The sequence below is a fragment of the Nicotiana tabacum genome, chromosome 3 (assembly GCF_000715075.1).
Source record: "Nicotiana tabacum cultivar K326 chromosome 3, ASM71507v2, whole genome shotgun sequence".
NCBI classification, from domain to species: domain Eukaryota; kingdom Viridiplantae; phylum Streptophyta; class Magnoliopsida; order Solanales; family Solanaceae; genus Nicotiana; species Nicotiana tabacum.
In genome coordinates, this window is record NC_134082.1 from 70,015,019 (window position 1) to 70,033,995 (window position 18,977).

An 18,977-nucleotide genomic window follows, 5' to 3' on the forward strand; every position below is an offset into this window, starting at 1 on the left:
CTTGGCATGTGATTGAAATTAAGGCTTGAGAATGAATCTCAATATTGTTTAGCCTATTATGCCATTTATTGAGGGTAAGACATCGGGATCAAGTCCTGATGCTCCATAATGATAAGAGTTGGTTTTGAGTCCCAATTTATTATGGCCTAACATGCCTTTATATTGGTAAGACATTGGGTTTGAATCCCAATGTACCATATTTATGATATAATGATGACTAAAGAAAAATATTATATTTTTCATGAAAAGGCATGAAAATTGTCCCACTTGATTTGCTCCATTCTTGAAGTGAATGTAATAGCAGTGCATAATAAGTTTCAATGAAGACAAGTGGTTGAACAATGAACGTGGGTGTTCCAAATATCAAAATAATAATAATCATCACTATGATTATAAAAGGAGAACAATAAGGGTTATCAAAATAGTCCTTCAAAATGTGAAGGCAATGCTTACCATCAAATTGGTATGAAAATAATAAAGCACGTCGCTAATTATGATCCATTCCTTGAAGAGAATGTGACTTGTGATAAGCATTGAGAATGCAAAGTCATTCCTAAAGTTGAATGGGGCAATATATGATAAAAGCAATGAATAAAGACATGCAATTCATGATTATATGAATACCACACAACTCACCTCTAAGGGAGGTTTGAGTAAAATAAAGAGAATAAATATTATTGTGTGGTTACATGAATATGTCATTGGTCGCGTACATGTGGTACGCCAAATATTATTTTGTCATGCCTTATAAAAGTTATTAAAGGCAAAGTTAAAACAAGAAATGATTTTGCTTATGATGATTTTGACCATGATAATTTATTATGATATAATTTTATCCGTGAAGGAGACATTTACCATATGAATTGTATGATAAAAGATCTTGTAGTACAAAAGTTGTTAAGAATACCGAAAATCTAATTTGTTACTACCCAGATGAATAAACTTATTCATGACATTGATATTGTAAAGTCTCAAAAAAAAACTTTTTGAGTTTCAAATATATAAGTCAAAGTGTTGGCATATTGAGACTATAAATGAAAGGAAGATTGAATATCTTCATATTTCGATAATTATACCGGGTAAATATGAAAGGTTACCCGATCTTCTTTCTATTTGTACTACACAAATATAAGCATGATGCTAGAGTCATATGCCACAAGTAAACTAAAGGTTTACTAAAACAAATATTAATTGGCATGACCGGTTGACCATCTCGGTTCAATTATGATGCGAAAAATTAATTTAGAATTACATTGACTTATATTGAAGAATAGAAGATTCTTCAAGAATTCTCTTGTGCTGCTTATTCTCATGATATACCAGTTAAAGGTTGGGATTGAATCCTTTGATTTCTGGAAGGAATAAAAGGTGATATATATATGGGCCCAGTCACCTGCCATGTGGACCGTTTACTATTATATGATTTTAATAGATGCATCTATTTTATGGTCACATGTGCATTTGTTATCAACTTGCAGTTTGGTTTTTGCAAGATTGTTTGCTCAAATTATTAGAGTACAATTCCAGAATATAAATTATGATGATTTATCTTAATAATACTGGTTTAAATCCAAGTTGGTTTAGCATAAATTGTATGCCTCCAATTATAGCTAAATCATTGGTTATGAGAACAAAACTTCCAAAAACAAAATTTGGTATGAGATTTATTATTTAATATACAGCAGCACTTGTACGCATCTAGCCAAGTTATAAAAATTTCTCCCTATCACAATCGGTTCAGGGTCAGGAACCAAATAATTTCTATATAGAAATATGGATGTGCTATATGATTTAATTATGCCACCAAAATGCACAAAGATGAGTTCCCAAAGATAGTTGGGAAATGTGTTGGTGATCCCAACATTAGGGGGAGAAAATGGGCAGCTGAGAAAGTGATACGTGAAATGAATTATTATGAATACATATAGATCCTCGTACAAGAAAATATAAATTTGAAGTTCAAGTGATAATTCATTTACAAATTATTGACAGACGCATTTGCTGACCCAAAGCTAAATGTCATATTTCAGCTGCTAATGCTCCAAATAGAATAAAGTCCATGAGGGACAGAGTCTATGTCACGCATAAAGTGTAACAGACAAATCGGTTCCAAAGATAAAACTCCTTGAAGAAGGAGAGGGGCAAATATTCAAAATGGTCATAATAAAGAGGCAAGTGCCCTAGAAGAGCACCACGACATAACACTTCATAAGACCTCATGGGAGAGGCTCAGGTACCTGAAAATAATGAAATAAAGAGATCTCAATAAGTTATGTCTTTATTGGGTAATAATGGAACCGACATAAAATGATTGTCGACGATATTGTTAATATAATGTAGCGCTCAATATGATTAATATTGACGAGGATCTTGAGATCAAATCTGTCATGAAATTTGGACGGATAAAAGATTGGCCAAATAAAAAATACGCAATGAAATTGACTTCACTTGAAAAATGTGAAGTTGGACGGATAGTCCAACACCTGAAAGTATAAAGTCAATTGAGGTATAAATGTTTTTTTGTGCGAAAGGTTCAAGTCGATAGACATAAAGACGACTTGTGGAACAAGAAAATTAGTAAATATCCTCACATTGATTATATGGAGACATGTTCTCTTATAGTGGATATAGTCACTTCAGGTTTTAATCTGGCAATATATGAAAAACTTGATATGTGTATAGTGGATATCATTGAAAGATTTAAATTGTCTTGGAGCATATTAAGGTTTCCAAGAAATTTATTAAATAAAGCTTCAAAAATCCTTATACGGATTGAAACAATCAGGGCTCATGTGGTATAATCGCCCGAGAGAATACTTGTTGAAAGAAGGGTATAAGAATAATTCAATTTGTCCTTGTGTCCTTATAAAAGGATATGGATTTGAATTTGTTATAATCGCCATGTATGTTGATGATTCAAATATCATTAGAACTCCCGAAGAGCTTCCTAAAGCAGTAGACTGTTTAAAGAATTTGAAATGAAAGATCTTGGAAAGACAAAATTTTGTCTTGGTCTACAAATTGAATATATGAAAGATGGAATTTTTGTCCTTCAATCAGCATACACTAAAAAGATTTTAAAGAGCTTCTATGTGGATAAAACACATCCATTAAGTACCCCGATGGTTGTGAGATTACTCAATATAAATAAAGATCCACTCTGGCCTCATGGAAATAATAAAGAGCTTCTTGGTCCTAAAGTACCATATCTTAATGCAATTGGTGCGCTAATATATCTTGCTAACACTACAAGACATGACATAACTTTTTCAGTTAATGTCTTAGCAAGATATAGCTCCGCTCAAGGAGAAATTGGAATGAAATCAAGCACATATTGCGTTATCTAAGGGGGATTACCGGTGTGGGCTTATTTTATGGCAATAATTGCAATACCGATCTTATTGGTTATGTCGATGTGGGGTATTTATCTGACACACACAAGGCTTGATCTCAAACATGTTATGTGTTTACATGTGTGACACTGTCATATCTTGGCGATCGACTAAGCAATCAATCGTGGCTACTTCTTTTAATCATGCTGAGATAATTGCTATTCATGAAGCAAGTCGGGAATGTGTATGGTTGAGGTCTACTATACATTTTATTCGAGACAAATGTGGTTTGAAGTGTGATAAACTACCCACAGTTTTGTATGAAGAAAATACAACATGCATAGCCCAATTAAAGGGAGGATTCATAAAGGAGTTAGGACAAAGCACATTATTGTTCACACATGATCTTCAAAAGAATGGTGATATTAATGTGCAACGGATCCGTTCAAGTGATAATATGGCTGATTTGTTCACCAAATATCTACCAGCGTCAACCTTCAAGAAACTAGTGTACAAGATTGGGATACGAAGGCTCAACGATGTGAACTGATGATCTCATCAGGGGAGTTAATACGCGTTGTACTCTTTTTCCCTTACAAGGTTTTGTCCCATTGGGTTTTCCTTGCAAGGTTTTTAACGAGGCAACCAAACGGCATATTTCTAAATATGTGTACTCTTTTTCCTTCATTAGGATTTTTTTCCCATAAGTTTTTTTTCTAATAAGGTTTTAACGAGGCACATTATTTATGGACATCCAAGGGGGAGTGTTATGATAAAAATCAAAATATGATGGATGTCTACTCTTCTTCCATGACCTTTCTCTCAAATGGTTAATGACATATTCAATGACATATTTTCTATGTTCAATGACATATTTCATGACATATTTTCTTCACTTTTCATGCCTATATAAATGCCTTGTAATAGATAGGAAAAAACACACAATTGAAGAAGAAAATCTCTTCCTTCTCTCTATCTCTATTTCTTGTTCATGTTTTACTAAATTGCTTTTATTTCTTGTTCATGTTTTACTAAATTGCTTTTATTTCATAACATTTGTGACATTTTTAGTATGTTATATCTATTAATGTTATGCTAAAAGCCTGTTTTAAAATTTTATAAAATAAGCTGTCGTATTTAAATTTAGGAATAAAGTTTTTATAATTAAATATGTAGTCAGATTTAAATATTTTAGTCAAACAAAAAATAAACGTGACATGAAGAGTAAAAAACGCTGAACGTTGCTTTAAAAAAGAAAAGAAAAACAAACTCTGAACAAACCAAAAACAAGTCCGACAAGGCACGAAGGTGCATGTGCGCCTCGTGTACTATGAGACATAAACCTAAAATCACGAGATTAAGAAAATCCAATTGTCAACAGGTGTAAAGGAACACGACACAAGTGCTTTGACAACTTTTCCGTTCAATAGAGGTGTGTGGCTGGATTTAGCAAATTCTCACTAAACATATCAAATGGCCACTTTCACTATGCTAAATTAACGAGTGCGTTCACAGTGGCCATGAAATCATGAATGACGACCCATTCCTTTCTTTATTCAATCCAAACTTTTCTTGTTACAGCTCTCCATTATTGTCCTTTTTCTACATGTATAACGCATGGAAAGGTCACTTTCTTTTGATTCTTCTTCTTGTTTTTGTTCCCCTCTTAAGTCAAGTATGGACTTCTCTTCTTCTTGCTTCTGCTACTCGCACATCTCACTCAAGGTATGCTCTTTCTTTCTGCTTCTGTATCACACTACTCTATGTTCCCTTTTGTTTTCCTGGCTGTGATATGTCATGGTCAATTGGTGTTTTTGTTGCTTTATGATAAAAGTTGGGATGGTATAATGCTACTTTATACTCCATCTGTTTTAATACTCCATCTGTTTTAATTTAGATGGCATTTGCAACGGAATTTAAGAAAAACAGAGAAACTTTTGAAATTTGTGGTTTTAAAATTTTTGTGGAGCAATGAAATTTGTGTGGTTATAAAAGTTTTTTATCAAGGATAAAATGGGTAAAATAAAAAGTTTAAAGTTTGAATTATTTTTAAATAATTTGTTTTTTTGGAACGGACTAATAAGAAAATTGTGTCGTCTAAATAAAGAAAAAAAGAGTAGTATTTTATAGTCCCCACGTGGCAGTTACAATAGCCCAAAAAAATTTAATACCAGAAGGTTATGCAGGGCAGAGCTGCATGATCTGATGGGGTTCAAATGAATCCGCTTTCTAGGAAAATTATACGTGCAAATAAAACGAAAAAATTTCAGGGTATATATAAATTGTTAAAGCCCTTTCACATAAGGGAAAGGGGCTAATAAAAAACATCCTTTTTTCCAGTGTGCATGTGTGTGTGTTTGGGGGGGGGGGGGAATGTATATCTTTGAAGAATGAGGTTTTGCTACTCATTGAACACTAGCAAGTTGGAGGCTACAATGAAATTCTACTGCTCTTTGTGCAGTCATTTCATTTACCAATTAAGAGTTTTTAAATTCTTTTCCTGAAATTAACTACCTATTGCAGATGAACTGCAGGGCACCTGCCTTGATGTCCAGGAGAAACCAGCCAACCTCTTATACTTTTATAGAAAAGAAATCTGACATTGTGAATCAACGAGTAGTGGAATTCGGAACCAAGTTTAGAAGTGGAGCTAATTTTCTGGGAGGATCAAGAGTCATTATTCAACTTAACCTTCAAACAACTCTTCCGCAAAGAAAAAGCTCGACGGTGACTGCTTGTAATCATTTACCCACTTCATCCTAGTTAGTCATTTATTTCTGGTTTTGTGTGTTTGATTATGGCCAACTAGTTTTAAAGCTGTGCCTAATAATGTTGTTGCTCCATTTGTTACTGGTACATTGAGAGTAAACTTCATCCTCATATTGGCATACATTCTTCCTTGATCATCCTATTGTACGGTTTCGGTCCTGACATTGACAACTTTTATGCCATCTCATAACCTCCGGAAGGTGTAACACTTGCAAGCTTTTAATCAAGATTTTCTGTTCCTCTTTTGTAGGTTTGCCAAGTTCTGAAATTGCTTCTACTGTTTTTACACTGGGGACAGCAGCGGTTCTTCCGTTTTATACCCTCATGGTTGTGGCTCCTAAAGCTAAACTTGTAAGATTTGCAGAGTATTTTCAATCTCAACTCCTTATGCAATTTTCTTTTTTCTGCATACTGGAGATCACATTTGGCAGCTTAATTATGAATTCAATATGCTTTTACAAGTTAAATGGTTATTAGCTACATCTGTTGGTATCCTAATATATGATTTCCACTTGGTTGCATTGGTTTGATATTTTATTATGAGCTGCTTTTGTCAAAAAATATAACGCATTGCTTCATTTCAATTTTCAAGTAAAGTTGTAATTGAACATAGTTTCAAATGCAGACCAGAAAAGTGATGAAAAGCAGCATACCCTATATTGGCTTTGGACTTCTGTACGCATATCTATTATACCTCTCTTGGACACCAGATACAATTCAGCTGATGTTTGCTAGTAAATACTGGCTTCCGGAGGTCTGTGCTCAACTACATAATAATTTGTACTAATTGCCTGCTCAGGGTCTTAACACTTCGTTCCCATTCAGCTGCCAGGCATAACTAAGATGTTCTCCAACGAGATGACATTAGCTTCTGCATGGATTCACTTGTTGGCTGTAGATCTTTTTGCTGCAAGGTCAGTCTGTTGGCGTCTATCTTTATTATTGCGCTATGCCCGTTTACTTTCGTTTTGGGAGAAGAGAGGATGCCACTGTTAGACATTATAAATAGTGTTTTTCATTTGAAACAGGCAGGTTTATCATGATGGATTGCAGAATGATATTGAAACCCGCCATTCTGTGTCTCTGTGCTTGCTGTTTTGCCCCGTCGGAATTGTTACTCACTTCATCACCAAAGCTCTAACCAGTAGCTCAGAAAAAAGACAGCATAGGACTCATTAACCAAGAATGTAGGCCATTATAAATGATCAGCCTGTGTGTGACTATCAGCAAAGTGTAAAGGTTTTCAGCAATGAAACACAACAGTAGAAGCTTGTATTCTTGTAATACAACATTGGTATACTGATGATCCAACTAGGGGTGTTCATAAAAACCTGAAAAATCGAACCAAATCGACTAAAAAAATAGATACTTTTTTGGTTTGATTTGATTTTGGTTTTGGTTTTGAATTTTAAAAACCGATCAAATTTGATTTGGTTTTGGTTTTAATAAAAAAATAACCGAAAAAACCGAACCAAACCAACTATAAAAGTAGCTATTTAAATTTATTATTACACCTATATATATGTATATTTTTATATAAAGTTTATATATATATATATTTATAAAAAGTTTCTAAAATTTTATGGTACATGTTAATCGTTTGCACTTTTAGTCGGTTTCTTTGAATGAACCGACGCGGTCCGCACTGTTTTGTGTTGTGGCCGCGTAGCTTCAGCGCGGACCGCACAGAAATGGCCGCGGACCGCACAGGTGAACTACCAAAATGGTGACTTCTCTGAACTTTTCACACGTGGTCCGCACTGTTTTGGATCGAAGTTCTTTGCTATTATTATAACCTAGTTCTTTGCCTTACATTTTAATTTGATTGGTAGCTTTCTTTTGCTAAGTACAAGAATCTATTTCATGTTAAAAATAATCTATTTTTAATTGAGTCCTTAAATCATTAATAATTATTTGATTCAGTTATCATCAATATAATAACAGATTTCTCAAAGAGTAACTAGTTTGATAGTATTACGTTGAAAATGTAGTCACCGGAATATGTGTTTGGTAGTGTATGCATCATATTTAAGGAAAAACCGAAAAACCAACAAAAACTAAATCGATAAAAAATCTGACTTAATTGGTTTAGTTTGGTTCCAATATTTGAAAAATCGCCTTACTCGGTTTGGTTTCTTTTTTGGAAAAAGCCGATCCAAACCAAACCATGAACATCCCAGATCCAACTTCCATAAATCTAACTTGTCTCTAAGATGGATATATGTACAAGATTTCTTCCTTTAGTTCTACTCCAAACTTTTGATTTACTGCATCCTTAACTATGCCTATGAGCTCAAGCATGTCTTGAGAAGTGGCAGAACCACAATTTATGAAAAAGTTGGCATGCTTGTTTGAGACCATAGCTCCACCAACTTTTAACCCTTTCAATCCAGCTTGCTCAATCAATTCTGCAGCAGAAAAACCCATAGAATATGGATTTCTAAAAACTGAACCAGCACTTCTTTGCGCCAAAGGTTGTGTACTCCATCTTCTGCAAAGAAACCAATTTTTTTTCTTGCAATTTAACGACTGATCGTGACATGTTTCCAATTAAGAACATCACATTATAGACAGTTACCTAGCCAGGTATTCTTGCTGCATTTCTCGTGCAGTTTTGGAGAACTTTAACCGGAATGTAACTGCAGTAATGGATGCCAAGTTCTTCATTTCTTGAAATGGTGATGACCTATAGCCAAAATTTAGCTCTCTTCTTTTTAGCATCCTAGATTCGCCTTCATTTGTGATGATTTCCACGCTATCAATAGTATCAGCTGTTTCCTTTATATCAATGACAAACAAGCTGCAATCTCAGTATCACCAATTATAACTGAAGGCTGTAACAGATACAGAAGTTGCACTAACAATAACAATGCCTCAAGTCCAAAGTAGTTATATCTCTATACGGAATCACTATATCCAAACTAGTTAGATCTCCATATGTATTCTCTATATCCAAGCTCTTTTTGGACCTGTTTCATTCCGATATTATCCTTACACTGACATATTAATCTCTAACCAAGCCAAAAAAGCTCTTGGCAAATGCTAAACCTAATCAACAACGATTAATCCCAACTAGCTGAGCTTATACAACAAATATTAACCGAGGGAGAGGGAGACCTTAGGGGTCATTTGGTTGGGAAACAAGTTATCTCATGATTAATTATTCCGGGATTAGTTATCCCACCCTCTCCATACACTACAATCGCGGGATAACTAATCCTTAGTTCTTAGAATGATGATTTACCTGGCCATTTGCTCCAGCATTCATGTAAGCAGCTCCACCAACAGTCCCAGGAACACCGCCAGCAAATTCAAGCCCCGAAAAACTTCATTTGCACACAAAACTCCCAAACGATTAAACGGGTACCCACTTCCAACCCGGTATACTCCATGTTCTATCTTCTCCAAGAACTCGATCCGATTGAGAATGACACAACCATCAAAACCCATGTCATCGAACAGGCAATTCGAGCCCTTACCCAATATTATATATCTCATCGATTGCTCATCACAATACCTGCACTATTTCATTAGGGTAAAGTGTAAGCTGCAAGTGAATGATCAATTGACTAAGCCACAAACTCAAACTAATAACGTATAATCTTCCCGTCAATTTAGACCCATTTATTCAAAGCTAAATAATCCATCTATGCCAAAATACTCCAAAGATTAAATGGGTAAAATGTAATGGTGGTTGTTTGTTGAAGAAGAGGAAGAGGTGGAACCTGACAGCAGAAAGAAGTTGGGTTTGATTGAAGACTTGAAGGAAGTAATTAGCAGGTCCTCCAATGCCCCATGTGCTCAGATCACTCAGCAGCTTCTTCTTCCGAATAAACTGTAAACCCATCGAGTTTTGAGCTGGTTCTTGCTCGTTGAAGCTGCTGTAAACATGACAAGAATGCAACTCTCTAGGTGGTTTTAGAGGGAATTGATAGTTTGGCATATGAAACGCCATGAAAAAGGTGGCTATATTTGGTGCTAATAGGAGTACGTGGTTTGGGGCTTTGATCTCTTTTTCTGACGGGCAATGTCGGCGAAAAGAGAAGAGTTAAGTCGGGTCACAAATGTCATGAATAATAGGTGTGACAAACGGGCTGGGCGGGTCAAAAACGGGTAATCAAAAAGATATAAATTATCCGATCCGTCCCATATTTAATACGGATAAAAACGGATTAATTGGCGGATAACTTGAATATGATCACTTTTGGGAGAATTACTAGTCTTCCAAACTTGAGGAACCCCAAGTTTGAGGCTTTACAAATGTAAAAGTTAAACTCATTGGTTATCCATTGATTACTCATTAGTTATCCATTTTTTAAATGGATAATATGGTTCTTATCCATATTTGACTCATTTTTAAAAAGTTCATTATACCTCCTATTTTTTATTGGATAATATGGATAGTTAACTATTTTCTTTTAACCATTTTGTCACCACTAGTCACGATCAAAGGCGTTGTTAGTAAACTATATTTGTAAAATAATTCTGGAGAATATAAAATAACGTATTGTATGCGGCGAAATTAGAGGGCCTAATTTCTTGCTATCGAGTCACTTCAGAAGAATACCTTGAGACCCCGAAGACGCGAGACAGTGACCAGGTATTGTGGCTCCAATGACCAGGCATAGCTCGAGATCGAGCCCAGGCATCGATCTCGAGGCCCTTCATCGGTCAGCTCGAGGCCTGGACGGCTAGCTCCTCGGTTTGATTACAACCCCGTTTTAGTTCGTATTTCGTCGTTAAGCTTCACATATCTAGCATCAACTGCCTTAACAACTAGCATAAAAATAGATCACGTATTTTTAGAGTCTCATTAACAAATTTAATTGTTAATACCATTTTCACGGTAAACAGTTTGGCGCCCACCGTGGGGCTAAATAATATTGATTATTTTCTTGCTGGTTTTATTACACAAACGCAAGTTATCTTTCACAGTTTTTCTTGTCCAAGATCTTCGATTTCAGGTCAAAATGTCTGTCTCAGTGAATAGAGCCGAGAACGACAACCTCGAAAACCATGGAGAAAACGGTGTGGTTGTTCCGGTTGTTGGCGTGCCATTACAGAACCCAATAACGCACTTGGACCGATCCCAGCGGATGCGGATTCGCAAGACACGCGGCAGGTCGACGAAACCTCACACACCGATAGGAGCATACGACACGGCAACCAACAGGAAGCCCAAGAAACCCCAGCCTGGGAAGAACAGGAAGTTAGTCTTCATGTTGTTTTTGAAATGTTACAGGCACAACAGCTGGCTATTGCCCAGCTTCAAAGCCACCCAAAGATTCCCAGCACGGTAGCACCGGGGATAGCTCCCCCAGCTGAGCAGGTACCTGAGAGATCGAGCAATAACAGATCGATAGCGACCCTGCCATCGTAAAGATGCTCAAGGAACTCACCAAAAGGATCGAATCGGGCGAGAAAATGATAGCAGCCAATGACAAGAAGGTCGGGGCCTATAACTTCAGGGTCGACCAGATCCCGGGCGCACCCCCGATCCTAAAGGGTGTGGATTCGGAGAAGTTCATACAAAGGCCCTTCCTCGATGTAGCGGCCCCGAAACCCATTCTAAAGATATTTAGAATGCCGGAACTCACAAAGTACAACGGGACATCAGACCCCGATGAACGCGTTACCGCTTACACTCGCGCGGTAAAGGGCAACGATATAAAGAATGATGAGATCGGGTCTGTATTGCTGAAGATGTTCGGGGAAGTGCTCTCGAAGGGGGCCATGAGGTGGCATCATAACCAAGCTCCCAACCCCATAGACTCACTTACCATACTGGCAGATTCCTTCATAAAGGCACACGCCGATGCCATCGAAGTAGCGACAGGAAAGTCCGACGCATTCGAGATTAAGCAAAGGGAGAATGAAATGTTGCAAGGATTCGTATCTCGTTTCCATACGGAACGAACGAAACTATCCCTGGTCTCCAACTACTGGACGGTGCAGGCCTTCACTCAAAACCTGAATGAACGAAGCTCGGTGGCTTCAAAACAATTGAAATAAAACTTGATCGAGTATCCAGCTAAGACCTGGTCGGACGCCCACAACTGGTACCAGTTACAAATCAGGGCCGAGGATGACCAGCTGGGAGCCCCCTCGGGCTCAGTATACCCAATCAGGCTCCTGGCAAAGAAACTGAAACCAAACAAAGAAAGATACCGGCTATACGCCGAAAAAAAGAAGAATGCCCCGAGACGCAACCTACCTCGCAACAGTCGGAGAATGGATCGAGGACAATATCCTCGAGGACTCATCAATAGAGCCAGATTTGACGGAGACACGAGTCCAGCAGGGGCACGTCGCCCATCAGAATACAACTTCAACATCTCTGTATCGGACATCATGTTCACCGTCAGCAAAACCAGGGACACCAAATGGCCCAGGCCTATTCAATCAGATCCTTCCTAGAGGAATCACAACTTGGCATGTGAGCTACATAAGACACACGACCACAAAATCAAAGATTGGCACCAGCTCCGAAAGAAAATAGCCAAACCACTCAACAAAAAGCACCGTCGAGAACTTTTGAGCGATCGGGCTCGATTTCATAACAATGCACTAGTAACCTTCTTCCTCATTCGATTCATTTCAAATAAAATATGTGCTTATGAATTCAGGTGGCTCGACCAACATTATCGGGTCGAGGGAGATAGAGCGGCTCAGACTGTCGGACCAAATTACGCCCGCCTCTCAAATTTTTGGCGGATTTGACATGGCGATTGAAATAATAAGAGAAGAGACCATTCTCTCAGTCAGCATGGCTGGCGCAGACCGGAACGCCAAGTTCCATATTGTCAAAGGAGACGCAAGGTATTAATACCTTATTCAGACGTCCACGAACGCACTGCATGAAGGCGGTACCTTCCCCTATTTACCAAATGATAAAATCCCCAGCAAAGGACGGAATTAAAACCATCAACAGGGAGCAACACATGGCAAGGGAAGTGTTCGCATTACGTAACGTAGCGCTGGCACCAATATCTCCACTCTCGAAAGAGTCAAAGGGTAATCAAACCATGTCTTTGGCCAAGCCCGATTAAACACAGCGGAGGGTCGTACAGAGTCCTCACTCCAAAATAGCAGGGACACATCAGGCCTCTAAACATCGTTTGCGCACCCTGGGATAAGGTAAGACCACCTCTCTCCTTCGTTATTTTACACTAACCCATATGTAGGCACCCGGTCAGAGTGTTCGGAAGTATTAACTCAACCCAAAGATCCCAAGGCCTTAATGGCACCCGTTGCACTCTTTCCCTTCGGTCGAGCTTTTGTCCCGAAGTGGGTTTCGCTGGCAAGGTTCTTAACGGGGTGACGCGCCGCCCAAAGGGGATCCAACAAGCTTGTAGGGCTTCTTTTGCGATCAACCCCGAACACTGGAAGGCGTCCCCTTTGAGAGGCCATCCACTCGGAAGAGCCGGGAAACGACAGACTAAGTTCAAATAGGAAATAATGTACCGGGCCAAACGGTCAAAAGAGTCGTGTCCGCACAAGCCGGGCTCACGGCAACAAAAAAACATGTACTTATGCCAAACAATCAAACAATACTCTTTGCCAAAGTGTCTCGTACTCCAAAGAAAGTTCATCATTTTTACAGCAAGGATTCCCCCGCCGAGAATGCTCCGAAATACTCGGAGACTATCGTCAATAACTCGGCATCCACACGACCCCAGGGTCGGAATTTCCAAAAATATAAGCCCTCAATGAGGCAACTCCGAGATCACGAGTGACGGCCCCCGAGCGTAAGCAAACTCGATGACTCTGAGACTATCACCAATCGTCATTTGTTATAAAACCTGGGGCCGTAAGACCCCAAGCGGCAGACTTGGTCTCAAATGAAAACTCACATCGAGTATTAACAACTATACCTGTAAGACCTCAACAAGTATGAAAAAACTGTAAGACCTCAATGGCATGACAAAACTGTAAGACCTCAACGACATGACAAAATTGTAAGACCTTATTAGGCATGAAAAAACTGTAAGACCTCAATGGCATGACAAAACTATAAGACCCCAATGGCATGACAAAACTGCAAGACCTCAACGACATGAAATAACTATAAGACCTCAACAGGCATGACAAAAGTGTAAGGCCTCAATAGGCATGAAAAAACTGTAAGACCTCAGCAGGCATGAAAAATTTGTAAGACCTTACTACAACGATAAAACTCGATCCCAAAGTTTAGGCTATATGTCGCATTTGTAAGACTCCCGAAAGGGCATACCCTCGATATTGACGCCTAAACTACCACACTTAGGGATCAAAAATGGCTCCGACTAAACACAAATGACTACGGTCAATACGACTGCACCAGCCAAATTAACGAGACTCGGGGACGCTCAATCGTCGCTATAAAATCACATGCCATTACTTCGAATCTACTTCAAAAAGATCCGGTTAAAACAAGCTACCCTCGACAGGCAAATAATCTTCAACCATATCAGCTCCAAATCACTAGGCTTCGAGCTACTCAGCCTACGAGCTAAACCTTCCGAGGTGCTCGAACATAACCGCTAATGACTTGAAATCGAGGTTATTCCCGAACCGACGATGGGTCAGGCAAAATTATTTCAAAAAAAGTCCTTAACGAGAGGAAAACAAAGCCTACATATGCCTAAGGGAAAAAATGTAAGAGCCATTGTCGCCAGCCAAATGAGCCTCATGACCACACACTGAAAAGTCACAACGACCAAAAGCGTAAGAGCCATCATCGCCAACTTAAAATTTGAAAACTTTAGGATCAAAATGAGCTCGAGTCGTAACCCGATTCGGAGACCAGATCCAAAATAGTTAACTATACATGCCTAAGGGCATAATATAAGAGCCATCATCGCCAGCTTTACGAGCCTCAAGGCCACATACATAAAAGGTCACTTTGACCCAAGGCGTAAAAGCCACTGTCGCCAGCCCACAAAAAAATGTTGAGGGTCAAGTGAGCTCGAATCGCAACCCGACTCGGAGACTGAACCCAAAATAGTTAAAGTACAAATGCCCAAGGGCAAGGCGTAAGAGCCGTTATCTCCCGCCCATGCAGAGACAAAAGCTTGAGGGTCGAATAGGCTCGAGTCAAAACCCGACTCGGAGACTAAACCCAAAATAGTTGAGCAAAGCATAAGGGCTCTAACGTCAGCTTGCACTAAAGGCCGCATCAACCGAGCGCGTATGAGCCTCTAGGCCTACCTTATGAGCCCAGGGCCATTTCGCAAATCTAAGTATTCTCACCAACTCTGAAACCGATCCGACTGGTCGGGAGCAAAAGTAGCAAGGGGTACAAAAGAAACAAAACCTCGAGTTCTTTGTTATTTACAAAATGTGAAAAGGTACATTCCCCATCTACTAACTCGAAGGTATCACATACGAAGTGGCAAAGTCTACGCCCCGCCCCCGAGGACTACGACCTATCAGCCTCATCTTCACTCTCCTCAATATCGAGCAGAAGTAATCGAGCATCACGCTCGTCCGCCCTCGGTCGAGCCAGCTCTTCCGGAAGAACAAAACCCCTGGCGCCAAGCTCTTCAAGTACCCTTCTTCGGGACCTGCAACGAACATATTCCTCGATCCTCTCTTCACGATCGAGGGTCCTCTTCAACTCAGCTTGGGCATCAGTAGCATCCTTCAAATGAATTGTCATCTCCTAATCAGCCTTAGTCCAGCTCAAAGTTGCTTCAGTCCAAGCATCAACAATCTCGTCCCTGACATTCAAAAGTTCGGACTCAAGCTTCGTGATCATATCCGCTTGAACCGAAGGGTTTTCACAAGCCAAACAGAGTTGGGCCTTAAAGGCAGGAACTTTATCCAAGGCACCCTTCTCCTCTGAAGCTTGATCCTGCACCTGAGCTCTTAGCTCGCCACAATCATTCCTAACTCGGTCGGCTTCACCCCTAAGGTGCTCCAAGGCCTCCATCTTTTTCTGTAACTGAGATAGGCAAAAAGTTAACCCAAGAGGTTAAAAACCAAAATGCATACCACGAGAAATTACTTGCTCCATCAAATAGCTCTCGTAATTCGAGCTCCGGTACACTTCATTTCGCCAGCGTGTCAACTCAACTTCCTTCTCCTCGCAAAGGAGCCCGAGGGACCTACCCTCATCCAGAGATTTCCAGAGCCTAGCCCCATGACGGAGTAGCTCAGACCTAAGCCTGTCAAAGGCCTGTAGAAGACAAACTCGATAAGGAAGGGAAGACACGAGATGCGGAAGGCCTACGCCAAAACTCACCGCGAAGTGAAGCCGTCGGACTTCCTCGAAGGCCGAGCACACTTCTGTGGATCCAGCCCCCTCGACCCTGGAAGAACCAACCTCAGTCGAAGCATGATCACTCGGAGAAACCACCGCTCCAGAACCAGAGACTTCAGGCACAATAGGCTCGAGCGATGTTTTCTCCTCAGAAATTCGGACCTATTTAGCCCTGCTAAAAGCTCCATCGCACTGCGAGTGCACATCCCGCTTATCACCGTTGTCCCTTGGCTCGGAAGCTGACAACTCCTCCCCCTCTCCAGAGGAGCACAACGTCAACCCTGGGGACCTTCTGATACCTGCGATGGCAAGGTCTATACATAAAAAGAGGAAAATGTCACCTCAAATATACGAAGGGCAAGGTAGAAGCAGCGTATGCACATACCTTGGTATTTTGCTTCCCATCTGTCCTGGGATACATCTCGCCACCTACGCTCGTCACAAGTCGAATGGGTCGCCAACCTTCGGACCTAGCCGGGTAGATCAGGAACTTTGCTCGGCGCCCATGAAACTGTTGCAGAAAAGAAGGAAACACAATTACTAAACTGGCTTTCGCCATGAGCGAATCTGAGAAAGCACGAGACGCTCTACTCATGAGTATAATTCCATTCCTATGGGAATGGCATGAACTCCACGGGGATAATGGCGACCGTCCGGACTCGGACAAATCGACTAATCCACTCCTGGTCTCCATCTTTCTCATCATCAACAACAAAGGGCGTAGACGAACGACACTACAAGGCTAGTAGGCCTCGATGATGAAAGGGCCGGTATAGCCTGACGAGATGACTGAGCGTGAATTCAAGCCCTGCCTTCTCCGCAAAGAACCTCATCATAAACACTATTCGCCAAAACGATAGATGTATCTGTGCCAAAGTAACCCGATACTTTAAACAGAAATCGAGCACGACCCTATCAAGGGGGCCTAATGCGAAAGGGTACAAGTACACCTTCAGGAATCCATCGGCGGGGTCCGTAATACCCTCATCCGGGGAAAGTGCCTGCAATTCTACCCCCTCGCCTTATCCCCAATCTCTCCTCACTATCTCCATATGCTCCTCTCTTATCGAAGACATAGTCTTTAAAGTAAACTCCCGCGGATCCTGAGCACTGGGAGTGGAACTCTCCCCTTCCTGCCGGGCAGGCCCTGAAGTAGCAGTCATGGCTATGGTAGAACTAGCAAACTGAAGTGGGAACCTACACGAGCGCCTTGGTGCTAAGGTAAAGAATGACTCGATGCCGAAACGGAAGGGTAGCTACCTAAAGTAATGGGATCTTCCAAGAAGCAGGAGCAACCCCATATATATGTGGGAAAACAACAACGATTTGCCCACCCAAGTCAGGCCCTGGGGGACCAACGTCTTTGACTTGGGTTCCGAGGTGGTACCCGACCTCGAGGTATCCTCTCAAGGAAAAAAATAATCACTTCGAGCTCCGTCTATGGGGGCTCGACCTCAGGAAGTCGCCTAAGTATGAATAACCCCTCCTCAGAGACCCGCCTACGACACCTTAAAAGGTTATCTACATCAAGCTCAAAGTAAAAACTCTAAGTGCCCGAAGTTGACTTTCACTTTGGCGCTCTATTTCCACGAGGCTCGATGGTCCCGATGATCCAAGTTAACCGGACCACTTCAGGCTCAACCCGGGGAACAACAATGAATTGGAAAAGGAGCCATTTCTGTCGACCAAAGATCAGAAAGAATATTAACGATCGTCAACAGAGGCATACATTTAAATCCCCGCAAACGCACAAGAGTATACAAGAATATGGAAAATATAAAAAACAGAAGTAAAGAAGATGTCTTTACATTTCATAAATATTGGCTTACAATGGCCCTGGGGGGGTCCTTACATACAATTACAAAAGCCCGCAAGGGGTCCTTACACAAAAACAAAGAAACAAAGAGGTATACACCCATGGTGAAAACCTAAGAACCTAGTCCATCCTCGAAGGTTCATCTCCGGTATCAGCATCCCCGAGTGTCGCCTCCTCGAGCTCGCACCCTCGAAGGCAACTCCTTCAATCGTCATCTCCTCTAGGTTCCTAGCTCAATTCCGCAAAAATTCCTCGCCGAGGGAAAAGATGAAGAAGAGTAAAAGTGGGGGATGCAGAAGAGGCAAATAAAAGAGACATAGCCTGCCGAAGCCAAAGGTTGAAGATTTGGCGGGCCCCAGCCTAAATGGCTGGTTGTGCCATTTTATCCCTCGGGAAAGAAAAAACCCAAGGGATGAAGTGCCATACCAGGCCGGAGTAGGAAAGTGAGTAGCGGTGCATAATCCGAATAACTTTCTAAAAAAGGGGAAAAGTCGATTCCCCGTCTATCATCATCTCGAGCCAATAAGGATAGTAGTAACAACCATGACAACAATGGTAATGACGACAATATGGTATAATCTCGCTCGACAAAGGGAAGCTCAGACAAAAGGCCATCGCCCAGACAATGGAAACGCAGCCAAACAACTTTAAGGCCGCGAACTTCAAACACGATGATTAACAAAATAGAAAGATGGCGAGAAGGAGGGGATAAATGAATGAAGAAAGACACTTGGATAGAAAAATGACGCCAGAATGCCCTCATTTATAGGGGATAATAACACGGTCATCAATGCCTTTGAGAGGCGTACCGACAAGT

At 40.5% G+C, this 18,977-nt stretch overlaps 1 protein-coding gene and 1 pseudogene across 1 annotated transcript; one reads left to right on the forward strand and one right to left on the reverse strand.

The window, feature by feature from the left end:
• The first annotated feature begins 4,273 nt into the window (after positions 1–4,273).
• On the forward strand, positions 4,274–7,488 carry LOC107797460 (protein ABA DEFICIENT 4, chloroplastic). The gene is made up of 6 exons (XM_016620356.2): positions 4,274–5,057; positions 5,856–6,069; positions 6,352–6,452; positions 6,727–6,855; positions 6,927–7,015; positions 7,130–7,488. Exons 1-6 carry the CDS (start codon positions 4,950–4,952, stop codon positions 7,278–7,280), a joined length of 792 nt encoding a protein of 263 aa, XP_016475842.1. The 5' UTR covers positions 4,274–4,949; the 3' UTR covers positions 7,281–7,488.
• Positions 7,489–8,272: 784 nt separating this feature from the next.
• Positions 8,273–10,287, reverse strand: LOC107797459 (uncharacterized; annotated as a pseudogene).
• Positions 10,288–18,977: the final 8,690 nt, after the last annotated feature.